Genomic DNA, 27,680 nt, shown 5'->3' with positions numbered 1-27,680 from the left:
TAGGGGGTGTGTGTGTGACGTAATGAGACATCTGCAACCCTGCAATGACCTTTATTCCTACGTCCTCGATTCCACCTTTTCCCTTTTTTTAGCCTCGAATTGGCCTACGGCACCCCATACATAAGCAATGGCTGCTGCTAACTCAACCACATTTAAACATCCCCCTTCATGTTTCTAGCAGATGTTCAGAAATGTAACATTATAGAGTAATGCAAATTACATTCAAACTCTTTGGATTGTCTTAAAATTGGGTAAAGTATCGTTTGACAATTTAATTTCGTTTTAATTGGCTTTAATGTACTTATAGATTTTCAGAAAAACGATCCTATCTTGTTCACGAGCCGGTAAGGTTATGACAATTTTGACGGAATGAATTTTTTAGTGTTTTTATCAGTTTTAAACCCTCTTTTTAATTATTAGTTAATAAATTATCAAACTTAAATTGTGAACGAAGTTTTTTAGGTGTGCAATAAAAAAAATTTCAAGTTATAATGAGTGACAGATTAAAGTTAACAAAAGGTCAATATTTAGTTGTATTTTATGTTGTATAAATTTATAATGTAAATTTCTATTATGAATTATCCTCTTATCTCTTATGAGTGAAGCGTATTCACAAAGAATAAAATGGTGTACTCTTGAAAATGCACGTATGACACCACACTGACGCATTCCTTCTTGATATGGCGGATGATCGTTAGGCCCATGTACATATCACAAATATCGATAGTCAAACTCCATGTGCTACGAAATCTTTCATTATCATTTCGAACGCGTATTCTTTCGCGTATATCTTCTGAACGATGTCACAAGGATCAATGTTTTCATTTGTTGATGCTCGTTCTTGAAATCATGGAAAATGGCAATATCATAGCTTTGTTTGTTAATTAAATATGTTTTTATTACTTTCTTTTAATTTTTAAATTCTTAATATTGAACAGATAAACACCACAAAAGTACCAGCAGCTTAGCTGGTGTATTATTGGATGGATCCCTTTCAGAAAGAAAGTTACTTGTTAAAGGTAAAACTTTTTAAATTTTATACTAGTATTTATTTCATGATATCTTTATTACATAAGCCACACAGAAATGTAATAACATAAAATTTATGCTAATATCATACTACGTTTACGGTTTATTGAACTATTTACATAGTTCGTTAAAATACTAAGTTCTGCGCGTAAATAAGAACAGAAATTATGTATTAAATCTATAACTTTCAGCAACAAATCATGAAGATAAATTTCAATTTGCGGAAACCCGATGCACAGAATTACAAGAAAAACTCTCAGATCTAATTAATAATTCCAAAAGACGTAAAAACTTGAAAAAAAGAAGGTGAGAATATGTTACATTTTGTTAAAATATTGTCACATTTATATTATATTAGCTGTCGTCCATGACTCCGTCAGCGCGGAGTTAAAAAAAAATTACAATTAGTAAATTGGAAAAAGAGGAAGATTGGTCTTTCAGAATCTCACTTCTTAGTTTATACTTCCACTCCAGGCTTGATTTATTATTACGTGCTCTACTACCAGTATTAAATATGTATTGGAATATTTCTTACTCATAAATATTGTATTACTTCTGTAGTGCAACTGGACTCAACACTATGGGAAAGATGTCAGAGTTCAACTCAGATTATGTAACAATAAGAAAAAAGAATCCCAAAAGTAAGTTTATTTGCTTAGTTTGACCTTGGGGCTACCATACACGGACTGATTAAATCAGTAACAAGCGGTCGAAGGGGTCTTCCGCCGTTATACATACCTAATAACATTGATCCATCTATGATTTAAACTTTCTCATTTATATTTAAAAGTATGTAAGATTACCACTAGAAGTAGTTTCGATTCATATTTCTTTAATTTCTTAATTATTGTAGGACAATGTAAGGAAGAAACGTTTTGTGAATGGGACAATGAATTTGCTCAAACAGGCAATAACGTGTAAGTATCATAGAGAAATCAAATGGTTTTTAATTAATAATTTGGTATTAATTTTTAGCTATAATTCTAATACTTTTAATAATGTTTTTGTTTTCTAGCTCAACTGGTATGAACCCTGTAGGAAAGACGTCCGAAGGCAATGCAGATTATGTAACTATAAAGAAAAAGAATCCAAAAAGTAAGTTTATTCTTTACTAACTGTCGCCCGCGACTCCGTCCGTGCGGTATTAAAAAAACGTATTTAGTAGTCTATATGTTCTTCCAGACTATGTTCTACATCTATGCCAAATTTCAGCGAGATCCATGCAGCCGTTCTGGAGATACCATCAAACAATCATCCATCTGTCCATCCATCCAAACATTCGCATTAATAATATTAGTAAGATTTATAACTAATACAAGAGATAATAAATATACGTGTTGACAAGTGTTGCGTATAATATATACGTATTTTACGTTACGATGCACTTTGTTATTATAGGACAATGTAAGGAAGAAACAACTTATTGCGAGTGGGATAACGACTTTGCACAAACAGGCAATAATATGTAAGTATATTTAGTTAACCTCAAAGCTGTCACGTGGTCGTTTTGTTTGGTAGTACTTTCATGCGGCATCAATCGATGACAGGACATGTATGAATTTCCCCCAGAAATAACATATAGAATTTTAATCTATTTCATAGGTCACCGGTACACGAAGCCAATGGCGTGAGAGGCGATGGAGAAAGTAAGATAATTTCCATGAAATATGAATAAAACGTGTTGCGCTTACTTATTAGTACGTAGTAAAGGTCTCATCGCTTAATTCTGGCACCAAAATCCCCGTATAAAACATATTGTTAACTGTGTTTCCTCAAAGATAATAATACGGTTGACGCTTGTTTTACTTATTTAGCAATCGTGGTCTCAGAAAGTTTGATAAAATATCTGAAAATTTACTATTGCAGACCATGCATCCAAATCATCGCGTCATAGCGTGACTTATAAGACAAGAAGACGCCCTAGTACGTATCATTGTTATAATTATATTTATTTGTCTCTTTACCCGACCAACACGAGGACTTTTAATATAAATTAAAAAAGGTACTCATCGGTCCAATGATATGTAAAGAGACGCAACCATTGAGCATATTTAAAGAGATAATAACTGGGTTCTGCTATTAAAGACACAGCCGAATACTGTCATTTATTTTCAAATACCATCACCTTATCGATAATATATGAATATTTTTACTAACTATTGGACATCGCAGTTTCTTAAAATTATATTATAATAATAGTAAGAAGGTACGAGTAGGAATGGTTTTGCCTTTGTTCTTTTTTATGCCTGTTTTGTTATGCAATATCAAGGTGATGTGACTGAAAATCCAAAACGGCCTGTAGTGGAACTGTTCAATATAAATCGCAGCGAGTCTTCCGGTGACACTTGGCAAGAAAATTATGCTGGTTCTCAAAGGAAACATAGTGGCGGTGGTAACCAAAAATATATATTACATACACCGATCTATGACTGGTATCAATACTGATATGTCAAAAGAGAACCTTTCTTATTGTTCTTAATACGACTGAGATATTTGTATAAATTCATTAAAATTTACGATTATTTTGTTTTATAGGTGTTGCTACTGCAGATCTATTGAAATCTAGTCGTAATTAAAAAGTAAAGTCAATCAGGTCGATAAATTGGTGTTACTTCTATACCTAAGATTTCGAAGAATCATTTTACATATAATATTTGTTTAAATATTTTTTGTCCACGTTTTATAGACTCAGAGAAACAGTTGTTTTCCGTTAGCTAATATTTAAGATGTTTATTCATTTATTTCAGGTTACGCTGTCGTGCGAGGAACCGCACCTGCTCCTGTTGCTGAAAGTTATACCGAAAGTGGAGACGAATCTAAAAGGGTGGGTGATTATTTCCTTATGGAAATTTACCTATGCGTTGATTTATTTACAATTTGGTAACCTATCTTAAGTAGTTGGTAAAGCAGTTGGTAGAGCTTAATCCAATATTTTTTTGCTATTCTATGAATATTGCTTAACCGAGCTTGAGTTGGATATGTACACCTATTTATTTTAAAATCATTGGTATAATGAAAAGACAGTCGAAACAGAATTATCTTATTCTAATGAACCAATGGACATTAGTCAAAAGCGTACATTGTACAACGTCGGTCTTTCTTAGCAGTTGCTAAGAATATAACTAATTTCATTTTATATAGAGCAAAAAAATAAGAAAAGTGATGAAGTTTATGGTGCGGCGGCGCTACGAGTTACCGACGGTGTCGTCTCGGTCTAAGCAAAGGAGCACTAAGGCATATGAACCCAGCACAAATAAAGCGCACATACCTTTCGTGACATCCAAGTCGGCAACGCCGTCGCATAATGTGGGCCTAAACATTCAACAGGTATAGTGCCATCCAAACTTTATAACGGCTCGCAACCTCATACATAACGCTGTGAAGAACAAAATTTCAAGGCAAAACTCTGCAGATGCTTACATCAACTAGCGATGGACACACGTGGCACCCAACATGCATGAACGTCCAACTAAAAATCCGTCATAAAGTTTGAATCTTACGCATGTAGATTCACACTGATGACGGTACTCGTATGTACCGACGAAATGCCACGACAGTGAAACTCTACGGTTATAAAGTCTACATGTCATTGTAATTCTGCTCTTCCATGGAAAGCTTATTTTTTTAGAATAATTTAAAACGGTCGTTACCAGGCAAACTAGTATTTATTTTACTAGATACTAATAATTTTCATACACTACTATTTTTTATAGGTTTTGCATGGCCTCAAAATTAATCAACCAATATCAGAAATTCCATCCACAATGGCTCATCATATGGGTAATTAACTTTATTTGTTTTAAAAAGGTCTTATGGTTAAATTTATCAGATATCACATTTTTTTAATGTTGTCCAGTGTGTAAACAAAATTTACATGTTTTATTGCATACTTAAATATTAATTTTGTTTACGGTGGTTTGCGACGGATACCAAAACCTATGTTACTATTACTGGTTAGTTAAATAGCAGAATAATATAAATTATTTTCCTGTTTCAGGCCTCCGTCATTGCACTAGCGATGCCGGTGTCAAGGATGAGGTAAATTGGTGGAATTAAAAAGATTGAATTAGGTCTATAAAACTATGAGTTATGGGGTTCATTATTTTTTCTATTATATGTAAATATGTAAACTTTATTTAGGTTCAGGTAAAAGAATTAAATATGCTGAAGCTCGGAAAAATAACCGTGACGCTGCCGAAATATAAATCAATGTCATTCGATCAGCTGTTGAGATTGTATGAATCTAATAATGTTATCGTTGGAAAATTTCTAAAAACTGCCAGTTGCCGGAAACGCAGACCTTCCCTGAAGAGGTATGTATTGATATATCCGGAGAAAAGAGTTACATCTTAAGTATCTGGAGAAATGTGACTATTTTCATCAGATGGATCGATTTAATATTTTCATACTTTCATTAAGATCATGACCTATTTCAAGCGTTACTTTATTTGAAATAGTATACATAAATAAAAAAACCAACAAAATTAAAAGTTTATGAACGAAGAATCTTATATTTTTTGCATCTTTATCTTTGTCATAATAGTCATGATTGAATAAATATTTTAATTATTATCCAGAATCAACCCCTCGAAAGCTCTTACTTTTAAATGTCACACGGAGGACAGCGACGATCTAATTGACCAGCAATCCTTCAGCAGCAGGCCGCCGCGCTGAAATTATTCTCTTTGATTCCTTTTGAAAATTAACAGTTTTATTTTGCATGTAATAAATGATGTATAAGAAGAAATGATGACAATGTATAATGCTGATTTTAATCATTAACAACTTCTTTTGTTTATTAAAAAAAAACGTAAATTTGCAAATAAATGACCGCATTACTGTTGAAAATGTCTTTTCTTAGATGTTAACATTCCTTTCCGTAAAACTTCATTTTTCTTTATTAGTAGAAAAATCGGTTAAGTCAAGGAAGGCGAAATGAAACTTCATTTATTAATTTTAATCCATCAAGACAACATGTAATTGATAATTTTATAGTAATAATGAATTAGTATACTAATAAATTTATTCTAATCGTAAGGGTCCATCGGTTCCGAAATGTAAGATGTAATATTTAATGAATTTATAAATATATAGGAGAATTAAAGACCTTAATTTGCCTTCATTTTACTTCGTATGATTACAATGTATGCAATATTTCCCTTGATATAGTTGTTTTATTCATACTATGAAATTCTTTAGTACACATTGATGTACGTACGGAATCTCGTATGCGTCCTCAACACTCATAGTTGTTCCAAAAGCGTAGTGCTAATATACCATGACCCTATGGACCCTTAAGTATTAACACTAAGCATCATGGTTAAAAGTTAAAATTCACTACACATTATTACAAATATCTAAAATTTTTAGCACGAATGAGTTAACCCCTTGGGTACATTTGACGTCTGAGACACGTCATTCACTTTTTTCCCTTAAGAGCGGATGACGTGTCTAAGACGTCAAACCAAAAATTAAACTTAAAATATTTTAGAAATAAATACATACATAAAATGCATTAAGATGCCTTTAAATACTACTCCGAGCGAACAAAAATTATCTCCGTTCCACATGCAAATATTTTCTCAAATAAATCCGTACCCAAGTGGTTAAAATAGAAATAGCATTTTTGTGTTTTACACATTTTAAAATCTAAAACAATAAGACACAATACGAAACATACCTAAAAATTGCAAATCAAATCAATTATAGGCTGCTCTTAGGATAATATGTACAATTCTAAAATTGTTAGGAAAGGTTTCCACTGGCAGATTGGCTATATATTTTTGTCCAGTTGTTTCAGCAGTGGAAACCCACGGATGTATTTAAACATGGGGTTCTATTGGGTACTCTATTATTATTAAAACAATGGCATTTAACTTGCCGTTTTTAGCTTTTAACAAGGTACCGAATATATCTTGCTAAAGTCTAGGAGATAAAACTGTGTAATTTTATCTACGCTTTTATTATGATTGTAGACTGAAAAAATTATCTTATCTTTCATCGTTTTTGTACAGTTCTTACGACATTTGAAACTCACAGTGAGACAGATAATATTCAAATATCAACATATGAAATACACATATTAAAAAGAATTAATTAATATTATACATTGATTCTAACTTGAGATAAGATATATGGGCATTCCCCTTTTCTATCTCTAACCTAAACTCCAGAAGCAGGATATGGCTTATATATTTTTTTTATTTGGAAACAAATAGGAAAAGCTTTTTACTATTATAAAAGACAATAGACTGCCATCTAATATAAATGACAAAGTATCAAGCTACAATCTTTCTATAATTTTAAATCTTAACGGTGAGTAATTAATTTATTTTTGATAATTAATTAATATTTTAAAATTATGTACATAGATAATTAATAATTATGATCTTTTTAATAAATTGATATTGAATTAAAATAATTAAACTATGAAAGATTTTAATTATTAAACTTTGGATACTAATAAGGTGTTGTTGAGTTAGTATCCATTTGTGGTTGAGTGGTTAATTGGCATTGAGTAATCTTTTGTTTCTGAGTTGTTATCCAATGTTGTATTTAGTTCCGGGTATCGGTGGAGGAGGGTAGATTCTCGCCATCGGGCTTGTGCCTGGCGTGGAGATAGGGGTCCTGCAAAGCGGGCCAGTCGGCCGGGGCCCACTCCGACGTCGACACCTCTGCCGGCCGCTCCGTCGGCTCCCCCTTGCTGCACTCCAACGGCAGCGGCTTTGGTGTTTCAATCCTATTCCAGATATGTACTCAAATAAATTTCTTCTTTTAGCTTGCATAAATATCTAAGTTATGCGTGAGTTATTAGATATTGGGTGTAAAAACTTTTTATATTATTTTATAACGAACCATTACAAAGTCTCTTTCCTATACCTACATATTTAATCGATCAGCTACGAAAAGAATACATATTCCGAGAAATCACTAAATTGTAGGTTTGTAGATAGAAAATACCTCACGCGTTCGGGCGATTGCATCGCGTCGTTGGTGCTCGATATCTCCAAGTCTTCAGTATAGCTCATGTGCAGCTTTTCTCCATCGTTTCGCTGATCTTTATCTAAAATAAAAAAAAAACAACACGTGGGCTACTTCAAAAGAAAGAAAGCAAGTAGAAGACAATATACAAAAGGTTACCTAGTCACAACCAATAATAGTTATATAAATTCAACGTCGTTTTTTCGGAAAAATATCTTCTAATAAACAAAAAAAAAAAGAAGTAGACTATCTGTGGAATTCGAAAGGTACATTTTACGATAACGTGATTTTAATTTACATGTTTTAGCATACCATCGACATTGATAGCGGCTTCGGGCCAACCGAGGGAGTCGCCCTCAACGTCGACAGGCTCATCCTCAGCATCATAACGCGGCTCCCGGGGCCGTTCTTCACGCCGCTCCTCCTCTAGCTCGTAGCCGAGCATGCTCTCCACCGTGTGGTGCCGCTTGCGTGTACGTAGCTTCAGACGACGCTGACGGTTTGCGCGGATACGCTGATATGTCTAAACATGGTATGCTATGATAAGAATTGGGAGCATTCAGGACATTTTATTTGTCCATTATAATGGACGAATTCATCTCAATGGAACTCGAAGCAGCTATACATTTTTTAATTTCTAAAGTATGTTGAACTCCTACCTCCCAGCGAGCATCTTCATCCTGATGATGTAATGAATGGGTAGAGGGCACAGCCGCATCCCTCGGGAGAGCACTTAAGCTGTACAGGTGCTGCAGCTCTTGCAAGAAGTGAGCCTGCGCGACCCCAGGTCCCAGCCGCGCGCCGCAAACACCGCAAGACGTCTTCCGCTCACCATCAGCTGTTCATACACAATGCTTCCTTAAGCTAAATCACTTAATCTTGACCTGGCAGTCCTGCTTTGAGTACATCATAGGTAGAATTGTTCAAGTAATAGAATATATAGTTGTAGCTATATAAAGCTAGCAAAACAGTGTCATATGTTTTGTAGAGATGACGGGGATGGTCAGCATTATTGACTTACGGGAAAAGAAGTCGTGTGAGTCAGTGCACGGTGTACTGGCGGGAGGCTCGTCGTCCTTGGAGGGGCGCGGAGAGGCAGAGGCGGCGGAGCCGGGCGAGCTCGTGTCATCGCGTGCCACATAGCTGTGCCGGTACAGCGGCGGAGTGCCAGTCTCGTCGCGAACATTCTGATATACGAACCCATATATAAATATCAAATTTATCAACTTCATTACCGATTCGGTCATCAGTTGAATCTTGAAATGTTATTATCAGTGCATTTAAGTTTAGTTAAAATGGATAAAAGAAATAATTTTTAGTAATCTACCAAAGCTAAAAGATTAAATCCTAAAAACTTATTTCGCACTGTCTGCTTTTATATTTTATGTTGAATATACCCTTAGAGCTTGTCCGACGGTATGTCCTAGGGCGTACTGTTCGCCCAGATGTCTTGCAAATGCCTTGCCCGGATATAAGGGATGAAAGGCAGCGCCGATGGGCCTGAAGGCGCCACAACCGAAGCTCTGCAGAGCTGGGTGCAGGAACTGAGGCGCCATGTGGTGCAGGAAACCCTCCATGACTGAATTCTATAAACATCTTTTACGATTATCGCTATTCGTTATAGATACTGAGTAAAATTACGCACAGCCACATAGATATAAGAAATTTCAATTTGATTTAAAAATCGAATAGTTTCTCATCAAGTATTTGTATAACAGTCTCATTCGGATGTATATTAATTACATTATTATAGAAAAATGTGTCGGATTTGCTAGAAAAAAAGAATTTGTTCTAATTTAAAGAAACAACTAAATAAATGACCGTCTGGAATCTAATAACAATTGTTGAGCTTGAAGCAAATTCTGTAGTCTACTTGAATATAGGTTTGTATGGGTTGTACATCGCAACATTAAAATACAATAGTCGTTGTATAAGCCCATTAAAAAGAAATATTAACGACCTCATAAACAACTTTTAAGCGGCTGCCGTATTGATAGTTTCGTGGAAAGTAATCATTCAGGTTTTACAAAAGAAACAAACAAATAGTCGGGAATTACGTCTGTTGAAAGCGATCAAACCGCACACACAAGAATGCTTATAAAATTGTTTATTTTGAAAACAATTGTATTACGCCTCCGCATTTAACTAAAAAGCGAGTGACCACACTTGGGTGGGTAGAGGCTACAAATTAATGGGACCATTTGTCCAACAAATAATTGCTATTGATTTGAGTATGAAAGTTGAGTGCTAATTGACATGATCTGGTAATCAACAATATTATATGCATGCATACATTGGTTATTTTTCTTTAAAAACGTCGATAATTTTTATTTCCTAAGCCAGATTTTGTCTATCAAGATAAGGAAGTACTTGTAACATATCAGATAAATAGGCCTTAAAATGTTGGGATGGGATAAAATATTTCAGAGGACTGAAAATATTTATTACTTTTATATGCCTCATTATTTTACCCCACGACCAAGTGACAACAATTGTGTAAATAGGATTCTGTATATGCGGTGTTGGTGTACAGTGTAATTGGTTTAAGGTGAAAATCTTCAATTAACACTATTGTAGACTTGAGCTAATGTTGACGGTGGGTTCACTGCAATCAGTGCAGTCCGGTACAGGCGCCTCCTGATCGGCGTCAGCTCGTTTGAATTTCCAATTAGTCTTGATGTCCAATGTATAATGGTTCGAATGGCGTTGTTGTCGTAATCAATCGGGGAAGTAAACAGAAGCCATCTCCTTTGTGCGGAGGCGCGTTAGAACGTTAGATCGTCGTCAATGCAAACACAACGACCACATTGCACTGCCAATACGCACAAGTTACTTTGTAGTCAAAAGGCCGTACTGTTCGTCTCACTGCCAGTATTTCTTTGATGCAGTACCAGCCTTGATTAGACGGGCTTGATTACTTAATCCAATGGTGCGTACTTCAATGTATTACTTAAACGAATATGTTTAGTAACGAAATGGTAAATGAAAGAGATATGTGTAAGTTGTAACAAGTGATAAACAGTGGGTTTAATGTTATGATAAGTGGATCAGTAGCAAGGAGTTCCGGGTGCGAGCAGTTGGCACTCGTTACTGGCGGCTATCCGGTCTATTGTTGTTGCGCCGAAACTAAACAATTGGGAAAAGAATAGTACGCCCGGGGCCGGCGATAAATACACGCTCTAAAGTAAACGTTATGAAGTGATACATATGGTGGCACTCGCACGGAGGCCTTTAACTATTTTCGAAGTCTTGTTTACAGTATACAGTTTCAGATTTTAATACGAGAGATATCTTCAATATAATGTTTAGTTCTTGTCATACTTATCATCAGTTTCTACCGCTTTATCATTTTTCCTTTTTTTTCTTTTAAATTATAAGAGAGAAAAAGAGAGAAGAAAAATAATAAGAGAATGTTTTAACATTTGTTTTATGCATGTTTTTCTACAGTGAAAATCTTGGACGGTGAGAGAGAGAGGTGTCACGATCGCGGTTTGTTTCATAGAATGATATAAAAGAAATAATTATATCACATCTATACTACAAAAAAAATTTTTTTGACGTTGACCGGGGGGCTCTAGTGAGCTGTCGTAATTTAGTTTTACTTATGCCGTACGGGTCAGATTACTTTGGGGGTCTACACATGTATTAAGTTCTATGTAGTTAGTAAAGAACTTTTTATTTCGTAATTAAAATGTGTTAATCATACAAAAGCTAATTCTCACTCTTATTGTCAATAAAGCGTATGTAATTTAGGTAACTAATAAGTATAAGTAGCTTGTAAAAGGCCAATAAGTGGGTAATAAAAAGGAAACCAGCCGCGGTTGAACGAAATACAACGAGGCCTGATTTATGCGCGATAGGAATTCGACCCTCTTTTCAATAAGTGCTCCGATAAGAATCATTGCCTATCGTTCTTTTATACATCTCTTTAATACCCGTAGATATTTTTATTTTAAATGAAAAAAAAAACCATCAAATAATTGATAAATATTACTTAATTATAAGGCATATCCGGAAAAGTCGTGTGAAAAAATTATGGATTTAAAACACACTCATTTCCATAGGTACTTCACACTTGTGTGTGCGCTAAATGGCTTCAAAGATTTTTTTTTATTATTAAAAAAATGTCTATTTGTATTTCTTTAACCTCCTGTATTATGATATTATCCAACCATTTTTCTTGATTATTTATTTTTAATTTTTTTGACCTTTGTAATTTGTAACTTTTAATTCATCAATCAGTTTTGTAATAACACAAAGCGATTGATATATTTCAACGTAAAGGTATTACTTATCCGTAGATTTGAAACAGACAAAGCAATGAAATTGTTGCGGTCATTTTGTCGCTTAACGAAGCGATCCGTACGTTAGTGCTTAGCCATGTTCCCTTTGTGGAAAATACCATTAATTTACAATAGCATAGGAAGCTATCAAAACAGCAAAGGCTAGGGTATTACAAGCAATCGCAATCTATTTGTCAGAGGCCAATGTAAATTGGTCGGTCGGTGGGTGAAATAATAGGATATATTGCTGTACAAACACAACCTACGGTCAATTCTATGATTTATCATTAAAATTCGAGATGTAAAAAATAGATATGGTAAAAGTCGGAAAAGGTATGTTTATTTCATGCTTTTAGCACAATTTAATTCATGAATCTCAATTTTAAAATACTTCAAATACACGGTATTTGTCAATATATGTACAGCCGATTACAGTTATGTTTTTGAGAAGATTATTTAATGTATACCTTTGTAAATTATCTTCTTAAAAACACTACTCGCTGCTACATTACTTTTTTTTAATTATGTAGTATAATTTATACTTTATATAACTTTCATCATCATCATAATCAGCCTAAATTCATCCACTGCTGAACGTAGGCCTCCCCCATCGATTGCCACAATGCCCGCTCCTGTGCCGCACGAAGCCTTGACCAGGTCATCGGTCCATCGTGCGGGAGGCCTACCTACGCTGCGTCGACCCGTCCTCTCTACTCTACTAGGACTTTTCGGCACCATTCGCCGTCCGTTCTGTGGCCAATGTGGCCAACTTTACAATTCAATAATTGTTCTTTCCACTTCATTACACTTCATCCCGCGTTTCACTTTGAGTCATGGAATTTGGCACCCCACGATTTCTTTTATATTTTCCCCACAGTATTTAAAAATAATCTCGTTCATTTTGAAAAAATATGCAATTTAATATAATCTCGCACATTTTGAAAAATTAAAAAAAAAATAAAAATAGTATAAATTTTTCAAATACTGGCATTTTTTATTAAGTGATTAATTATTTCAATATATGATTAAGCGAGCAATCGAGACAAGCTTATACCGACTTTAAATAAAGCAGTCTTCTACGTTTGTTTTTTTAATATATCATAAGGTGGCAAACGAGCGAGCGGCAACCTAAAATCGCAGAAATAGCGAAGTGACCGTTGCCCATAGACATATGCAATGCATGCAATGCAATGCAATGCAAATGCATTGCATTTCTGTGAGACTTGCCAATCCATACATTTACAATTCTTTTTTATAATATCCGCTGGTCCTGGTTTTCATAACTATTATAATTTAATAAATAACGGATTAAACGACGTAAAATATAATCGAAGCTTCAATTCGCAGAGCATATTTGTTTCAATAATATGTTCAAACGATTACCATTTATTGATAAATCAAATAAACGATCCCTGCCATGTTTAACTCGGTATCTAGCATCTTCCCGAACCTGAAAATAATTTTGTAAATAATTGTTAAAATAATATAGGTTTTCTTCGAATTAATTCCACTTGTGTCGGTCACTCTGTATTTTTATTGTATTTTATTTATGTTAAAACTTAATATTGAGTTATCTTCAAAGTAATAGAAAACTGTAATATTAAATGAAATCATAAAATAACGTGTTTATTTTAACACATGATAATTCGTGATATGATTATTTATGTCTTTATTTATGCACAATTTTTTAGTGGTTTCTATGTTTAATTTTTTGTTATGCAATAAATTTATTTATATTAATATTTAATGAATCTTATATAATTTCTAAGATTTTTTCCTATTGAAGAAAATTCCTTTGATTAAAATAATTACTTTTTATGTTTTTAAATCACGCTGTTCTCATTCCCACAAAATACAGAAAATGTCTCTAAAAATGTAAAAACTAATAGTACTCCAATAAAAAATGGTTTTCTTAAATTGGTACTAAATTTTTTAATTATAATTTTTTAAGACTTGCAATATTATTACGAAAAAAAAACGTTCCGCACTAAGAGATTATTTAAGAAATCCAAATGCGTGTTTTTTTCTCGTGAAGAAAAACTCATGATGTGAAAAAAAATTACGACAGATTTTGTAATTTAAGCAATCCTTATACAATACTATTTAAAATCCCTAAATTATACTATATTTTTGGCTGCATGGATTAACTGTTAATTATGGATAATCGTAGATAAATTAATAAGTGTAAATTAAATTACAGCTTTTATAACTTGTTTTTTACACGAAAAAAAAAGAAAATAGAAATAAGAATTATATATTAAATAAACTCGAGTGTCTCCTTGAAATAATTGTTCTTTTAATTCAATATTATTTTTTTTTAATTTATATTTTCATTTTAGTCATAATAAAAAATTGTTTAATTTTATAATTAAATTAAAAATAGGAAAATAGTATATTTTAGAACAAATTAATATTTGTTGCGGTCGTATCAGATAATATTTCATTATTTTAATTAATTAAAAAAATCTTTTTTTTTTCAAATATTAACTTTATAACTTAAAATAGAAAATTTTCCTCATACGATTTTTTTATGAATTTGATACTAAAATTGTACTTACATGATTGTTCGGGTGGCACGGAAAAACTACACGAGCGCGCACTTGGTCACTAAACAATAGTGCACTTTCCGCGACGTTCAGGGAGCGACTGAGGAGATTTTCTGACTTGCGCTTCGGCACTCTGGGCGGACACACTTCTGACACGCCCATCACGAAATAGCAATAAAAATCATACAATGTCCTAAACTCTTTTAACTTTTTTATTTTTATATCAAGTATAAAATTCTTTAAAAGTGAATAAGCATTTGATAAGCCAAGGCATTTTACTTATTGAACTGTACATTCATACTATTTTGTTTCAATTACTAATTTAGTATTTTTACAAATACGAATGTCGACACGATGGATGGACATTAGTTAGAAGATATCCCCAGAACGGCTTAACGAGTCTCCATAAATTAGACATGCATATAGAACCTAGTCTGGAAGGCATAGACCACTAAGTTTTTTTTTAAATACGCGCAGTCGAAGTCGCAGGCAAAAAAAGATAGTATATTATAAATGCGAATGTTTAGATGGATGAATGGATGGATGTTTGTTAGGTATCTCTCAGGACGGCTTAACAGATCTTAATTAAATTTGGCAAAGAAAAAAAAAATAAGAAAAAGTTTGAAATAAAATATAAGTCACGTACTAAGTTTTTCAACGAATTGGTCGGTCGGTCGCTTAAGCGTTTTTTATTGTGTTATTAAAAAAGTGCATACTGGTTTATTAATTTCTTGACAATAGCAAAAATGAATAAAAAAATTCTTCTTATAGCTGGATTTTTCCCTATAACACTTTTAATGATTAAAGATATTTACATGTCTAAAACACTTCAGTACCTGTAAAACTTTAATCAATTTTGATTTATAGGTCTTACCGGGTTGGTATTAAAATTAAAAAGCTTAAAAAAATACGTAACGTAAATGACCAAACGCTTACCTAATTTCAGCACCTTAAAGAGTTTATTCAAAAACTTGGGGACGTGATAATTAATAACAGAAATAATTCAAATTATAAAATGCATCAAAAATGATTATTATCATAGTTGAGAATATACCTTTTAAAATGTATATCAAGTATTTGTTACCAATGACCTCACACTCTTGTTAGTTCATTAATCATATTGACATGTCTTGAATACGTCTAACTAATCTGTGCTCCGTAGTCCTCCTTATAACGTAATCATTTATAGTCGGAGCACTAAGGGTGGGTAATAAAAATGAGAAATTATTTTTAATAATACTGTTGGGCGAAGGGTGCGCTTGGCTGACAGCGACAATATTTGGGAACGTTAATACCCGCTCTTATTACCGCGAATTCTTCACTGGAAACTATCCTCCAATAATAATAGTCCCCCGCAACTTTATGACCTACACTAAGTTTATGACGCTAACACAGAGACTCACAAAGATATACCTTCAATAAATATACCGTTACTGTTTGTTTTAGCCAAAATGTATTCTTTAATATGAAACAAATATTATACACATATTAATTAAAAGTAGAAAATTATAATTACAATCGTGTGATAAAAAATGAAATTTTCCTTAAAAAGATGTCGCCAGGAACATTACTAATCTGGTCTAAAAACTGTACTAATTTTCCAAAATGAACAACCAATTATTACAGACTACATATAACGAAATGTGTTTTACATCCGTAATATAATAACTGTCTTCCGCGAATCCATCTGCGTGGAATTAAAAAAAAACTGAATTAATAATCTATGTGTTCTTCCAGGCTATGTTCTACATTTATACCAAATTTAAGCAAGATCTATGCAGACATTCTGGAAATACCTTGTAACAAACATCCATCCATCCAAACTTACGCATTTATAATATTAGTAAGATTGCACTAGAATATTATAGGTACTTATGTAAAATTCTAAAATGTTGCAACAATAATAGTCAAATAAGGTACAGTATATTACTACGTACTTGAGAAGGTGTAAATGCAAATCAATTACTTGGTCAATACAATTACGGTCTAGGTTAGTAAGCTCCGGAAACTTAATAATGCATCACTTACGGCTAGTGAATATAACAAGGCGAGAGCGTAGGGCTAACGAGATAATGTAAACCGCAACAGAGCGATGCGGCCGCGTTAATTGAGAATCACTACGTCGTAAGTAGCCAATAATGAGGGCTTTAACAGTCTGTGAACTTAAGCCGCTAGGTGCGTGCTTACTTGAGTGTTTGCGGTTACACTCAGATTCGAGATTTGACTGTAATTGCAAGGGAATGCAAACTGAAACACAATGGGCGATGTCACCGCTACGTTATTTCTGTAGGACATATTTTCCGGGGGAGGACAAAAAGGTAAACTGGTGACGAGGCTCGGAATGCGTTGTGATTATGAAACGCCATTTGTCAAGTTTTTATTGGGCTCTGTGGAGGAGAGGCTTTTGTTGTCGCCCTCAGACTGAACTGCGCCCTACCCTCGTCTCACTGACGTTAATTCATAATTTTTATAACTTGTTAACATTTTGCGGATTATTTGCGGCGGACAAGGGATAGCCGTTTAATTAAATTCTATCTTGTCTTTTGTGTTTAATAACTTACTTTGATAAGTATTTTTTAAACTTTGTGCAATACTAATATTATATATTTCATAAATATTAGCGTCTATTTATTAAAAGGCTGAAGAAAGTTGATATTAAAAAACAGTACAATAATGATAAAAAAACTTAGAAGGCAACGCCATTTTAAAATAATTCTTATAACAATATCAATATCTTACAAACTTAATTCTCATATAACAAATGCATTTACATTAAAAACATTGTTTCTAATTTCAAGCAAGCATTTTAAAAAATTTAAATCAATTAACAAAGAAAAAACTCCTTGTCGCCGCTTTTAATATCAATTACGAAGAAATTATTGTTTTTTTGAAGGTGTTTTTAATGAAAGTGTTTTGTCTGTTGAAATGAAATGTTTAATAATTTTAATGATATTTGAAGCAAAACGCAACACAAGTTGTAAAAGCTAATAACTGGAATATGCACAGGCCTATTGATCGGGGGCTTCAATCAAGAGGAGCGTTTGTCGCAATGTAATATTAAATGGTTTGGGCGCACATGAAAGTGGGCCCGCGGCCGAGGCAGTCGGTTCGAGTTCCGCCGGTGCAGCCATATTTGCCGCTTCGTCGGTCAAAGCGATGCACTCGACGGGAAGCCGACACACTTTAATTTCCCTTTAGCCCCAATATTTGGGATCACGCATCAAGATACATAAGAAACAAAAGCAGTTGAGTATATTTTCATTTAGAATATTGAGAATCGTTTTGATGAATATGATAGATTATGGAATCTTCATAATCTGGAAGCATTTTTTCTCATTTCGATGACTGAATACTACACAAACTTTAAGCAGCAACTGTTTTCTGTAAGAGTAGACTTTGATGAAATCTAACTTTTCGCGTACCCTTTTTGATGTTGGTCGTTTCATTTATTAATTTGCAAGTAAAAATCTATTAACCTGAATCTAGTAAAAGATTTTTTGAACTAGAAAACCTCGCGGTTAGCAAACCGTCAGCAACAATCTGAACAATAGGGTAAGCTTAGAACAAAAATTTATAAAAAATATATTTACATATATAGTGATACTTAAATAAAAGTAGTAAGAAAATACCATTTTATCTATACTTTTTATTTAAAACTTTAAATACCATACTGGAAATGAAAATATTATCCGTTTGGTGTGTATGATGCAACTGCGACTTAAGTATTGCTCGCAAATGTTCACGTAGACACTGTTTAGTACAAACATATATGCAATAAAAGCATTGCGGTTGTAATGGTTCAGAGGAAAAGCGGGAAATTATGGGCGTGGCGTGAGAAAGGCGGCGATTTTTCTCTTTGACTCCGCCCAGTGGAAAATATTGATGGAACCGCCCCTGCGCCATTAATGCAGACATCTCGCTGAAAAAGTTGGATTTTTTTTTATTTGTTACAGACATACATTAGTTGGTATATGTGACGTTAAAACTGTAGCATCCACTTTCGCATTACAACTGTGATTTTTTTTGACAAGTTATGTATTGTTAATTAGTATTTATAATGTTTCTATGTTTATAATAAAATACTCGGTTACCTCAATCTCAATGTAGGCCAGGAGTTTAATCCGAGACTAAGGATTTTCATTCAACAAAGTGCACGACATTATCAACTACTTAAAAGTTAAATTCAGTTTTTGACTTCAAAAACTTATAGCATTTTTTTAATGAATCATGTGTTTTATTATTTTGGCCCTCTCCCTCTCTATCCTATTCCTTGTCCGTTGTTGAATTTCTTTACATTACCTAGCTTTGGATAACCATACTAGCGTTTAGACAGTATTAAAGCCTAAAAATTCTGCACAGACTATTCTACACACAGAGAGGAAATATACATTTTACAGACTTAAAAAATTGTAGTCTACCTCAGCATTGTGAGAGAAGTCAGATATTCACTGTAAGTAAAAAGAAAAACCATTTTGTGGACTGTATCTTGATATTTATTTTAAACAAAAAAAGAATTATAATTTATAACGTTAGTAGAGTGAATCGTATAGTAGAGTTTATGTATAGACGTAACCACATTTGACTTATCTTTGCTTGTCCCATCCGATATATGTTGATGGAAGTTGCTGACACATGTCACTTCAGATGTCTCAGACGCTGGAAACTGAGGAATGTATCCATCAATATCTGTTACATTTCATAGCAGTTGTAAAAAGTTAACATACCTATTTTTTAATATAGTATAGCATATATATAGCAGACATTTTTTATGACACTGTCCTTTTAAATTCATTTTTGCCGTTTTAAGGGTCTTTCTGAAACTTGATTGAATCTTTGTCTGTCTTATGGTGCAATGAAAATCCCGATAAATATGATTCAGAAAAAAAGAAAAATTGTTAGTGTATCGTTCACCTTATATTATCTGTATAACATGACATTATGGTACGGGAGCTAGCAACGTTTTAAAAGTAAGAATTTCAGGTTAGCTGATTTTGCTATATGTCCTTCATGCTCTTTAGGTTAGAGTCTAGGCTATCTGGCTGGCGGTAGCGATTGCGTTCATTAGTGCGTATCCTATCTGTCCAGGTAATAATCCTAAATTTTAAAACCATTTTAAGACACTATGTGCCATACGCGATTTTCTAAATGTTATACCCGAATACATTGAACATAATAGATACGTCATAAAAATATATGTACAAATATTAACAAACAAAGCGATAAAATTCTTGAGTTATCATCTAAACAAAGGGATATATTTCCACCCCGATACCACTATTAACTCGTGTTAGGGATTTTTTCTGTCAACCGTTGATATGTAAATTCCACTGGTATCAAAAGGTTCGGAAAATGTTTTATATGATCGTTGTTATTTATTTTCTCTGGTGAGCCGTAAAATATCGCTGCATGGAAATGCGGGGGCTTTGCTTCTTACTATACTTTGACAAGATGACAGTTATAAGATCGCCCTCGTGTGAGGGTTATGAACGAAATAAGCATTATTCCAAGGTGTCCTGTTACTTTTTATATTTTTCAATCGTGATATGTGAGAATGATATTTTAACATTGTCGTAAAAATTGAAATACTCAAATAATAAAACTGTTTTCTGTTTTCATTTAGGCATATACATGAACATGAACGTAAGTTTACACTTCAATGAAAACACTTTTGTAAAGACATTGTTCTATGTGTTTCTTTCAAAGAATGCCACAGCGGAAAGTCATGGTAACAATGATGTTAGATTTGAATATATATTTTTTTATTTTACTGTTTTATTCGATATGTAATAATTGTGCTTGATAGTTTCACCTGCGACTCTGTAGATTATAAGATAAAGAAATGTTTCTAATCCGACTAGTCACTTTTGAAATTTTTAAAGATTATTTTAAAAAAAAAACTAATTCTTATGTCTCTGCGTTTTTTCAGACTATGGTCTACATCAATGCCGAATTTCAACGAAATCAATGCAGCCGTTCTAGAGATACCTTCAAAATAAACATTCATCCATTCATCCAAATATTCGCATTTATAATATTAGTAGGAAGGAAGAAGTAAGATTGTGCCTCATGGTTTCTTCACCTGCTACATTGTAGATTGTAGAATAAAGGAATTTTTCCAATCATACCGGCTACTTTTCAATCTACTAAACATTATATTGTTATGTTACATAGCGTGTAAAATATATCGAGATACGGCATGTGGAAATTCATTTGTATAAATAAAAGTCTTTTGTATCTCGTGTTATGCCCGATGTAATAACTGTAGAGGAATGCACAAAACCCTCGGCTCGGGCTTATTTTCTTTGCCCGCTCGCGCGTGTAATCACATGCAGACTCAAATGAAAATCTTTTATCTTTGTACAACATTTCTTACTAAAGTACGTATATGAACCATGTTATGTATTCAACGTGCTTAATAAAATACATACAAAACAAAAAAGAAACACATGTTAAATTCATAAAGACGTCATTTGTTTATGTAACCGTAAGAAATGAAAATTATTTTTTACATTCAACCAGCAGTTGCCCGGGACTTTGTTCACGCAGAATTAAACATATCTCAGTTCTTCCAGACTATGTTCTACATCTATAGCAAGATGTTTGTAAGTTGTTTTTTAAATCATTCCTAAAAAAAATAGAATTCTTTTTATCCATAAAATTCCACAACATCACGTAAATTTGGACATAATCTGATAACACGACGCATCTTCAGTGACATATGCTAACTTCTCAATTTTCGATGCGAATATGCACCGTTCCAACAAACGTTAAAGTTCATTTTTGTACAGCACATTGTATGTTTACACACGTATGAATTGCACATTTAGTGGCGAGGGTGCGAAAACTTGTTGTTATCTCGAACGAGGCCAATTTCGGCAAATGGATACTAAGTCCTAACTCTCCTATCTCTTTTCGCGGCGTTCTTTTAAAATATCGACATGCGAAGTATCGGTCGGACGTGTGAGCCGACACGCAATTTGGGAAGGATTTGCTTTATTGCCGCTGGGTTAAGTCGATGTTACAGCGCGAGATCGTATGGGACCTTAAAACATGATATTCGTTCACTTTAACGGCTGTCGTAATCAAGTGTAATGTTCACCTTAAGTGGTAAAACTGTTATAAAGGCATATGAAGGGACAGTAATTTTGATTGAGAACCCTACTCTATGACAATATGTACCTATTTTGACTATGAGAGTGATTAATTATTGTACTAAGGAGAAGAACGAAAAGGACGGCAACATGAGATGTGCGTACTACAATTAAATTAAAAACACGTTTAAGTATTATATTATCAAATGTGTTGGAGATTTGTGCCTGTTTACTTCTTAATCGCATTACGTTTGGATTTATCCACACTTAACGTTAAAATCATGTTGGTTTATTTTTGTACAGTATCAATGGTATAATTAAATTCTTTTGGTATATTTTGACACGGTGTTAGTGATAAAGAGGGTGGGTAGATGGCGTCACCGGACCGCGCTTGCCGCCTCGCCGGCCTTCCCTTTGAGTGCAAGCCATGCGAGAAGTCATCCACTTATCAGCGCGATCTATTGCCGACATTTTTCCCGTTTTTCCCCGACTCCTCGCCTCGCCGAACTGTACCCGTAACGTGACATAATTGAATCAGCCAGCTTCGCGACACGCTTCCGCTCTGGGATTGTTTCAAATTAATCACGACGTAAGCAAACATTTATGCTTATTGAATTAGAATCTTATATGGCATGCAGTAGACCAGTCTGAACGCTCCTTATATCTTTTGCTACAATTAAGATAAAATCTACTTACTCAGATGAAGGCGTGTATACTTCGTCGTGTTGAAAATCTGTGTTTAGAAGAGTTCGAAATAAGGTCATCGACTGAATAATTCAATGGTAGAAATTAATCATTTATTTGAAAAAAAAAAGTTTAAACATCAAACATTATTTTGTCGACAATCTAGGGGAAAAAAGAGAAGAGATGGTTAAGACATAAGTATTAATTTGCCATTTACCATTTAACAAAGTGACAGTGGGCTGCATGTTTGTTATATAACTAACTGTGGCTTTAACTAGCTTGTGAAAGAGAGCGTAATTCCCTACATACACAGAAGAGACGGCAAAGCTTTGTAAAATAAAATAAACTTCACAAGCAAGCGCTCTGTCTGTAATTACCAACGTACAAGTGCTATCAAATAAAAACACAGTCTCATCGGTAAAGGTTTTGAGGCGCTCGTTTCACGCCAACTGTAATTCTATTTGAAGTGAGACTCAAAGAGATGTTGACTGCTTCCCCTCAGTCCGTATCCCATATAAAGAATAAGGTTTTTCACCCCTCCTCTGCCTATACGTATTTAGCTCGGTGAAATCGGTATTTGACTTTGTAGTATACAATTATTTCGAATGGTAATTGTTAAATATTTTGAGTTTTTATCATAATTTATGTGGTTTTTTTTAATCATTATGACCTATAAAAAATAGAATATACGATCTAAAGTGATAGTTACGCAGTCTAGGTGTTTGTTTTTTGTTAATTTATTTAAATTCTAGATTTGAATGAATAAAAAAATAAATATTTAACATTGAAATGAGAGGACAAGGTGTGTTGGATCAGTTTTACTAGTGTGGAATAAATTAAAGTAATTTGTAGAACAAGTGCGGTGGGTGCGTCGGATGCAGTTTGCGGTGTGCCGTGCAGCGCGGTGGCACGGTGCGGCGCGGGGCGACACAGTGCGACGCGTTTTGCTCGGCTTTTTGCAGCCGCGGCCGCCCTGTCACCGACGACAGCCGCTACTGACCGCGTCTATAGTGAGGTTATCATCTACAACAAAATTAAAATTAATTTTATAAAACTTTACAAAACTATTGCCATTATAACAACTTTTAATTTAAATAATCCAATTTGTAAGATTAAACGATTAATTGGTTTATTTAAGTTCTTAGTTGTAGTTTTACAAACAAATTTTTTTAAAACCTTAGTAACAAAGTTTATGACTTAAACTGTGGACTGATTCAGTACTGAGCTGATGGACACTGAACATGTCCATCAGCTCAGGTCGTTTCTTGAATTAGAAAACATCATGGGGTAGCAGGGGATCACATTGATATCTTAATAATAATGCTTCATGCAAATTATCGATATTTGATTTCGTCGTCGAGCCTAGCTCTGGGCGTGACGACGTGTTTTGTGCGGACGCCACGTGATGGCGTAATTAGTGCGTGACCGCCGGCCGGCGTCACGTCGGCACTCGACACGTCGCCCGCCTATTTACAACTCTGACATTGTAATTTTAACCGTATCTGTGTGCAAATTGCCTGTGCACATATACATAATACTGTAGTTGACGTAAATGATACTTATTTTACACCGACCCTCGAATAAATACGTGCGATAGTACATTTATATGTATGTATAAGATGAAAAAGTTTCAGTTTCGTTACGAGCAATCAATCCGCGGTAAATTATATAAAAAATACATTTCAAGCTTGAGCTGACTGCAAGATGGTTTCTTTATTAGTTTTCCCGAAGGCACCCGCGCCCGGATCGCTGGGGACGTGTGAAAAAATCTCGCTCCGGATTAAGCTCCCGTTTATCGAGCTCCGAAGCGGACTTATTGCTGTAATACAATCTCTGTTATGTCGCGCTTGGATTATCCGTATCACCGTGTTTTACTGGAAAATGTTACCGTTGAATCGCGTCGCACCAGACATGTTGCATGTTACTTTGTGACAATTTTTGTTTGAATAACATTTTATATATTCTGGATTAATAAGACAATCCCATTTTTTAGATATTATGAATATAAAATGATTAAAGTAATAAGAATATCCTTAGCCATTATTCACAAAAGATACTTATTAGAAAGAAATACAAAACCGAAGAAGAAGTTTGCTTGAATTAAATCACTTAGCGATTATTCATTATGTACTTTTTTATAATTCTATAACTACGATATTTTTATTTTTAAAGATGATATTACGTTATTTATTGAATAAAATTAATAACATAAAATGAAATAATGTAACAGGGTGACTAAACGTCTGGTCGTATCTATCGTTTGAAATCTACGCAAATTGAAAACGCCATTATCGAGTGTAAGCAATTTGAACGCAGCTGGTGCGGGCTACGGCGCTACGCCGCTACGAGCCGCGACCGCTACGGTTAAACTCAAAGCCCTATAATATGTACCCGCAGTACGATTGTTTTGTTTTTCTAACTTTTGAAATTAATTAATTTTCAAATTGTTATCTATCTGATACGAAATAAAAATACTATGGACGTTTTAAGTTGTCTGAATTTTGATAACAGAGCAGAGGCACAATGAAATAGGTATGATTTGCAAAATAAAATGTTTAATTAAAAACGTTTGCTCATATATTTATACTTTTCAAGAAGAGAATTAAAATATATCATAATTTTGCACATAAAAATACTAAAAACAGAATACATGAGGAACATTTAGAAGTCGTTAGGGTGCGAATCTCGTAAATAAGTGAGCTGTTGACGAGCGAAGCGTGTAAAGAATCGAAAACTATATTCGTGGTGGTTATTCCATAAAAATGTTGTGTTGAAAATAATATTTCTGGGAAATGTTTCAATAATTCACAAAATGGTTATCCGTATATTAATTATCTTTTTTTTACTATGCGTTATTTTTTTATGAATAGTTACTATTATTTATATACTATAAGTTCGCAGAATGTCTATTTAAAATGTTAAAACTATTTTGTAATTTATGATTCATATTTGACCCTATTTACCGCGTTTTAATACGAGCGAGGCTAAGAGTGATTAATGACCAAGGGTTGCACGATGCAATGCATACTTGTTTGGTTCAGTTTCATTGACTAAATTATTTAATTTTGAAATGGTAACTATATTTTGACTCCTTTAGCCTCGCATTTTATATTGCGTTGCATAATGAATTCTTAGAATGGAATGAAAATACTGGCATACAATTTTTTTCAAATTTTATAGTAAGAACTATAAATTTGTGAGCGAATAGTGAAGTTAACTCTATTTTAGTTCAATTACTGCTGAGGACAGTTACAGTAACTATTATATTCTTGTTAGGTTTCTATTATCAATCTTCACTATTAAATTTTTATTTAATTTGGTTTTACGTTTCTATTAAATCCTTATCTTCTTTTAATATACGTGTTATGTTAAAAGGTGACACAAGATCAGTGGCCGGAAGGCGCGCGTGCCGCTGCTAATATCCAGCTAACATCTGTAAAACGACCAGATTGACTTAATGGTGTTTCCAAAGTTTCGCGGAGAGAAAATTTTAGTTCGCCGCGGGAGCAACTAACGTCGGCGGGGTACGGACGGACAGATTAGTAACAGCTGTCAGTCGCGCGAATATGTTATTTATTGACGACGTGAACGTAAGAAATTTCGGTAGAATTTTGAAGGAAGGGTAAATAGAAAATTTTTAGCGTACCGAAAATATGTTGATCATATTGTCCCTTAATATTAGCAGTGAGGTATCATAGCTTTTGTTCTAGATTTCTCAAACTAAAACAAATTTCTATTTTCAAAAGTTATTTTCTTCTTCTTCTTTTGCCTCTCCGTTCCTGGAGGTTGGATGTGGTTTTACAGACAAACAAAAATAATTTTTATAATATGGTAATTAATAAATTATTATTGTTCCGATATCCATCATTGAAATAAGCCTTCTCCATGTAAAATTGAAAACGTTGCAATGCTAGTAACGGCATTAGCTGGTGGCACAACCGCACCTGTCAGAATATTAGATCGGCGACATTAATCAGTGGCCCCGCTTCCCCCCACCATGTGTCCTGCACCCCGCCAACCCCTGCCCCGTCGCCCGTCGGCGCGCTCTACGAACAATCAAAAAGCCCATTCTAGAGCAAAGTCGCGGTTTACCATCGTTTTCATCCCCGATCTCCGGCCGTAGACTACATCCGGAGTGAAGCCATTCGAACACAACGATTGTCCTATATCAAAATCATGTGTTGTGTGACCTATTGCCTTTTAAAAAAATCGATAATAGATTTTTATACACTAAAATAAATGGTCATATTTTAAGACTCGTTACGAATTTAACAACATTAAGCGATTTATGATCGAAGTAACATTTGAATATAAAATTTTCTTGGAGCTCAACATGAAAGAGGTTCGATCGTCTGTCCGTTTATTACGGCCGTTAAAGGTTGAAAGAATTTTGCAAACGGACTTATGGAAGGCGTAACGTAATATAAGGCGTATGTTATTTTGTGGGGTCGAAACTTATTCATCCCGCAAATCCGCTCATGTATGAACCAAATCCTGCCCGGTCACCGCTGATTGCATTGTCATGTGTAGCGGACCTTGTTTTGCCACGTCGAAGTGTGCCCTTTCGATTTGATTTTAAGTGCTACAATTGATTGGCATTTATGGGAGTTACGCGTAAAGCCCAGGTCGTATCGGTTTGTAAAACATGAGAGTCAACGTGATTGGAATGTTTTATTTGACCCTCAGAACATATGAGACCGATATGATGTATGTTTTTTCCTTTTGACATCAAATTTATCGACCTATCGCAGTTGTAATAAGTGAAATTAGTGACCATCGTCTATGATTGTTGGTAACAAGACCGAGATATATAATTTCTTATACTTAGGTTTGAAAGTGTTAGTCACTTTGGAATAAACAATTCTGCACTATAAATGTACCTAATGAACTAAATTATGTTCCTCTGCTGATTGAGATAAGGACTGTGAATATAAGATCATCACCATCGAATTTCAATACAAAGTTTTTTTTGCTTGCTCCATTAAAACAAAGTGCCAAAGTGCTCCAAAGTTATAGTGAAAAAATTCTCATTAATAGTAAAATTAGTGGAACGTAAATATTACATT

The 27,680-nt window shown here is 34.0% G+C and overlaps 2 protein-coding genes across 3 annotated transcripts; one reads left to right on the top strand and one right to left on the bottom strand.

Moving 5' to 3' along the window:
* Nucleotides 1-320: 320 nt before the first annotated feature.
* On the top strand, nucleotides 321-5,871 carry LOC106126172 (uncharacterized). 2 transcript variants are annotated; one of them, XM_013323659.1, is made up of 16 exons: nucleotides 322-519; nucleotides 939-1,019; nucleotides 1,221-1,335; nucleotides 1,591-1,670; nucleotides 1,883-1,946; nucleotides 2,045-2,124; nucleotides 2,428-2,494; nucleotides 2,632-2,675; nucleotides 2,896-2,952; nucleotides 3,299-3,421; nucleotides 3,777-3,853; nucleotides 4,171-4,356; nucleotides 4,743-4,809; nucleotides 5,027-5,067; nucleotides 5,170-5,342; nucleotides 5,607-5,871. In XM_013323659.1, exons 1-16 carry the CDS (start codon nucleotides 492-494, stop codon nucleotides 5,701-5,703), a joined length of 1,380 nt encoding a protein of 459 aa, XP_013179113.1. In that variant the 5' UTR covers nucleotides 322-491; the 3' UTR covers nucleotides 5,704-5,871. The 2 variants fall into 2 exon arrangements, with proteins under 2 accessions (XP_013179114.1, XP_013179113.1); XM_013323660.1 differs by lacking the exon at nucleotides 3,299-3,421 and having other exon boundaries at nucleotides 321-519.
* Nucleotides 5,872-7,425: 1,554 nt separating this feature from the next.
* On the bottom strand, nucleotides 7,426-14,926 carry tey (teyrha-meyrha). Its single transcript, XM_013323678.1, has 7 exons — nucleotides 14,852-14,926; nucleotides 9,408-9,596; nucleotides 9,032-9,197; nucleotides 8,670-8,848; nucleotides 8,323-8,533; nucleotides 7,990-8,092; nucleotides 7,426-7,768 (listed from the first exon to the last, which is right to left on the bottom strand). The coding sequence occupies exons 2-7, from the start codon at nucleotides 9,585-9,587 to the stop codon at nucleotides 7,585-7,587; spliced, it is 1,023 nt and encodes a 340-aa protein (XP_013179132.1). The 5' UTR covers nucleotides 9,588-9,596; nucleotides 14,852-14,926; the 3' UTR covers nucleotides 7,426-7,584.
* Nucleotides 14,927-27,680: the final 12,754 nt, after the last annotated feature.

This window comes from Papilio xuthus, unplaced genomic scaffold (assembly GCF_000836235.2).
Source record: "Papilio xuthus unplaced genomic scaffold, Pxut_1.1 DF825017.1, whole genome shotgun sequence".
NCBI classification, from domain to species: domain Eukaryota; kingdom Metazoa; phylum Arthropoda; class Insecta; order Lepidoptera; family Papilionidae; genus Papilio; species Papilio xuthus.
Note: the sequence above shows the minus strand (reverse complement) of the source record. Positions and strands in the feature narration are given on the sequence as shown.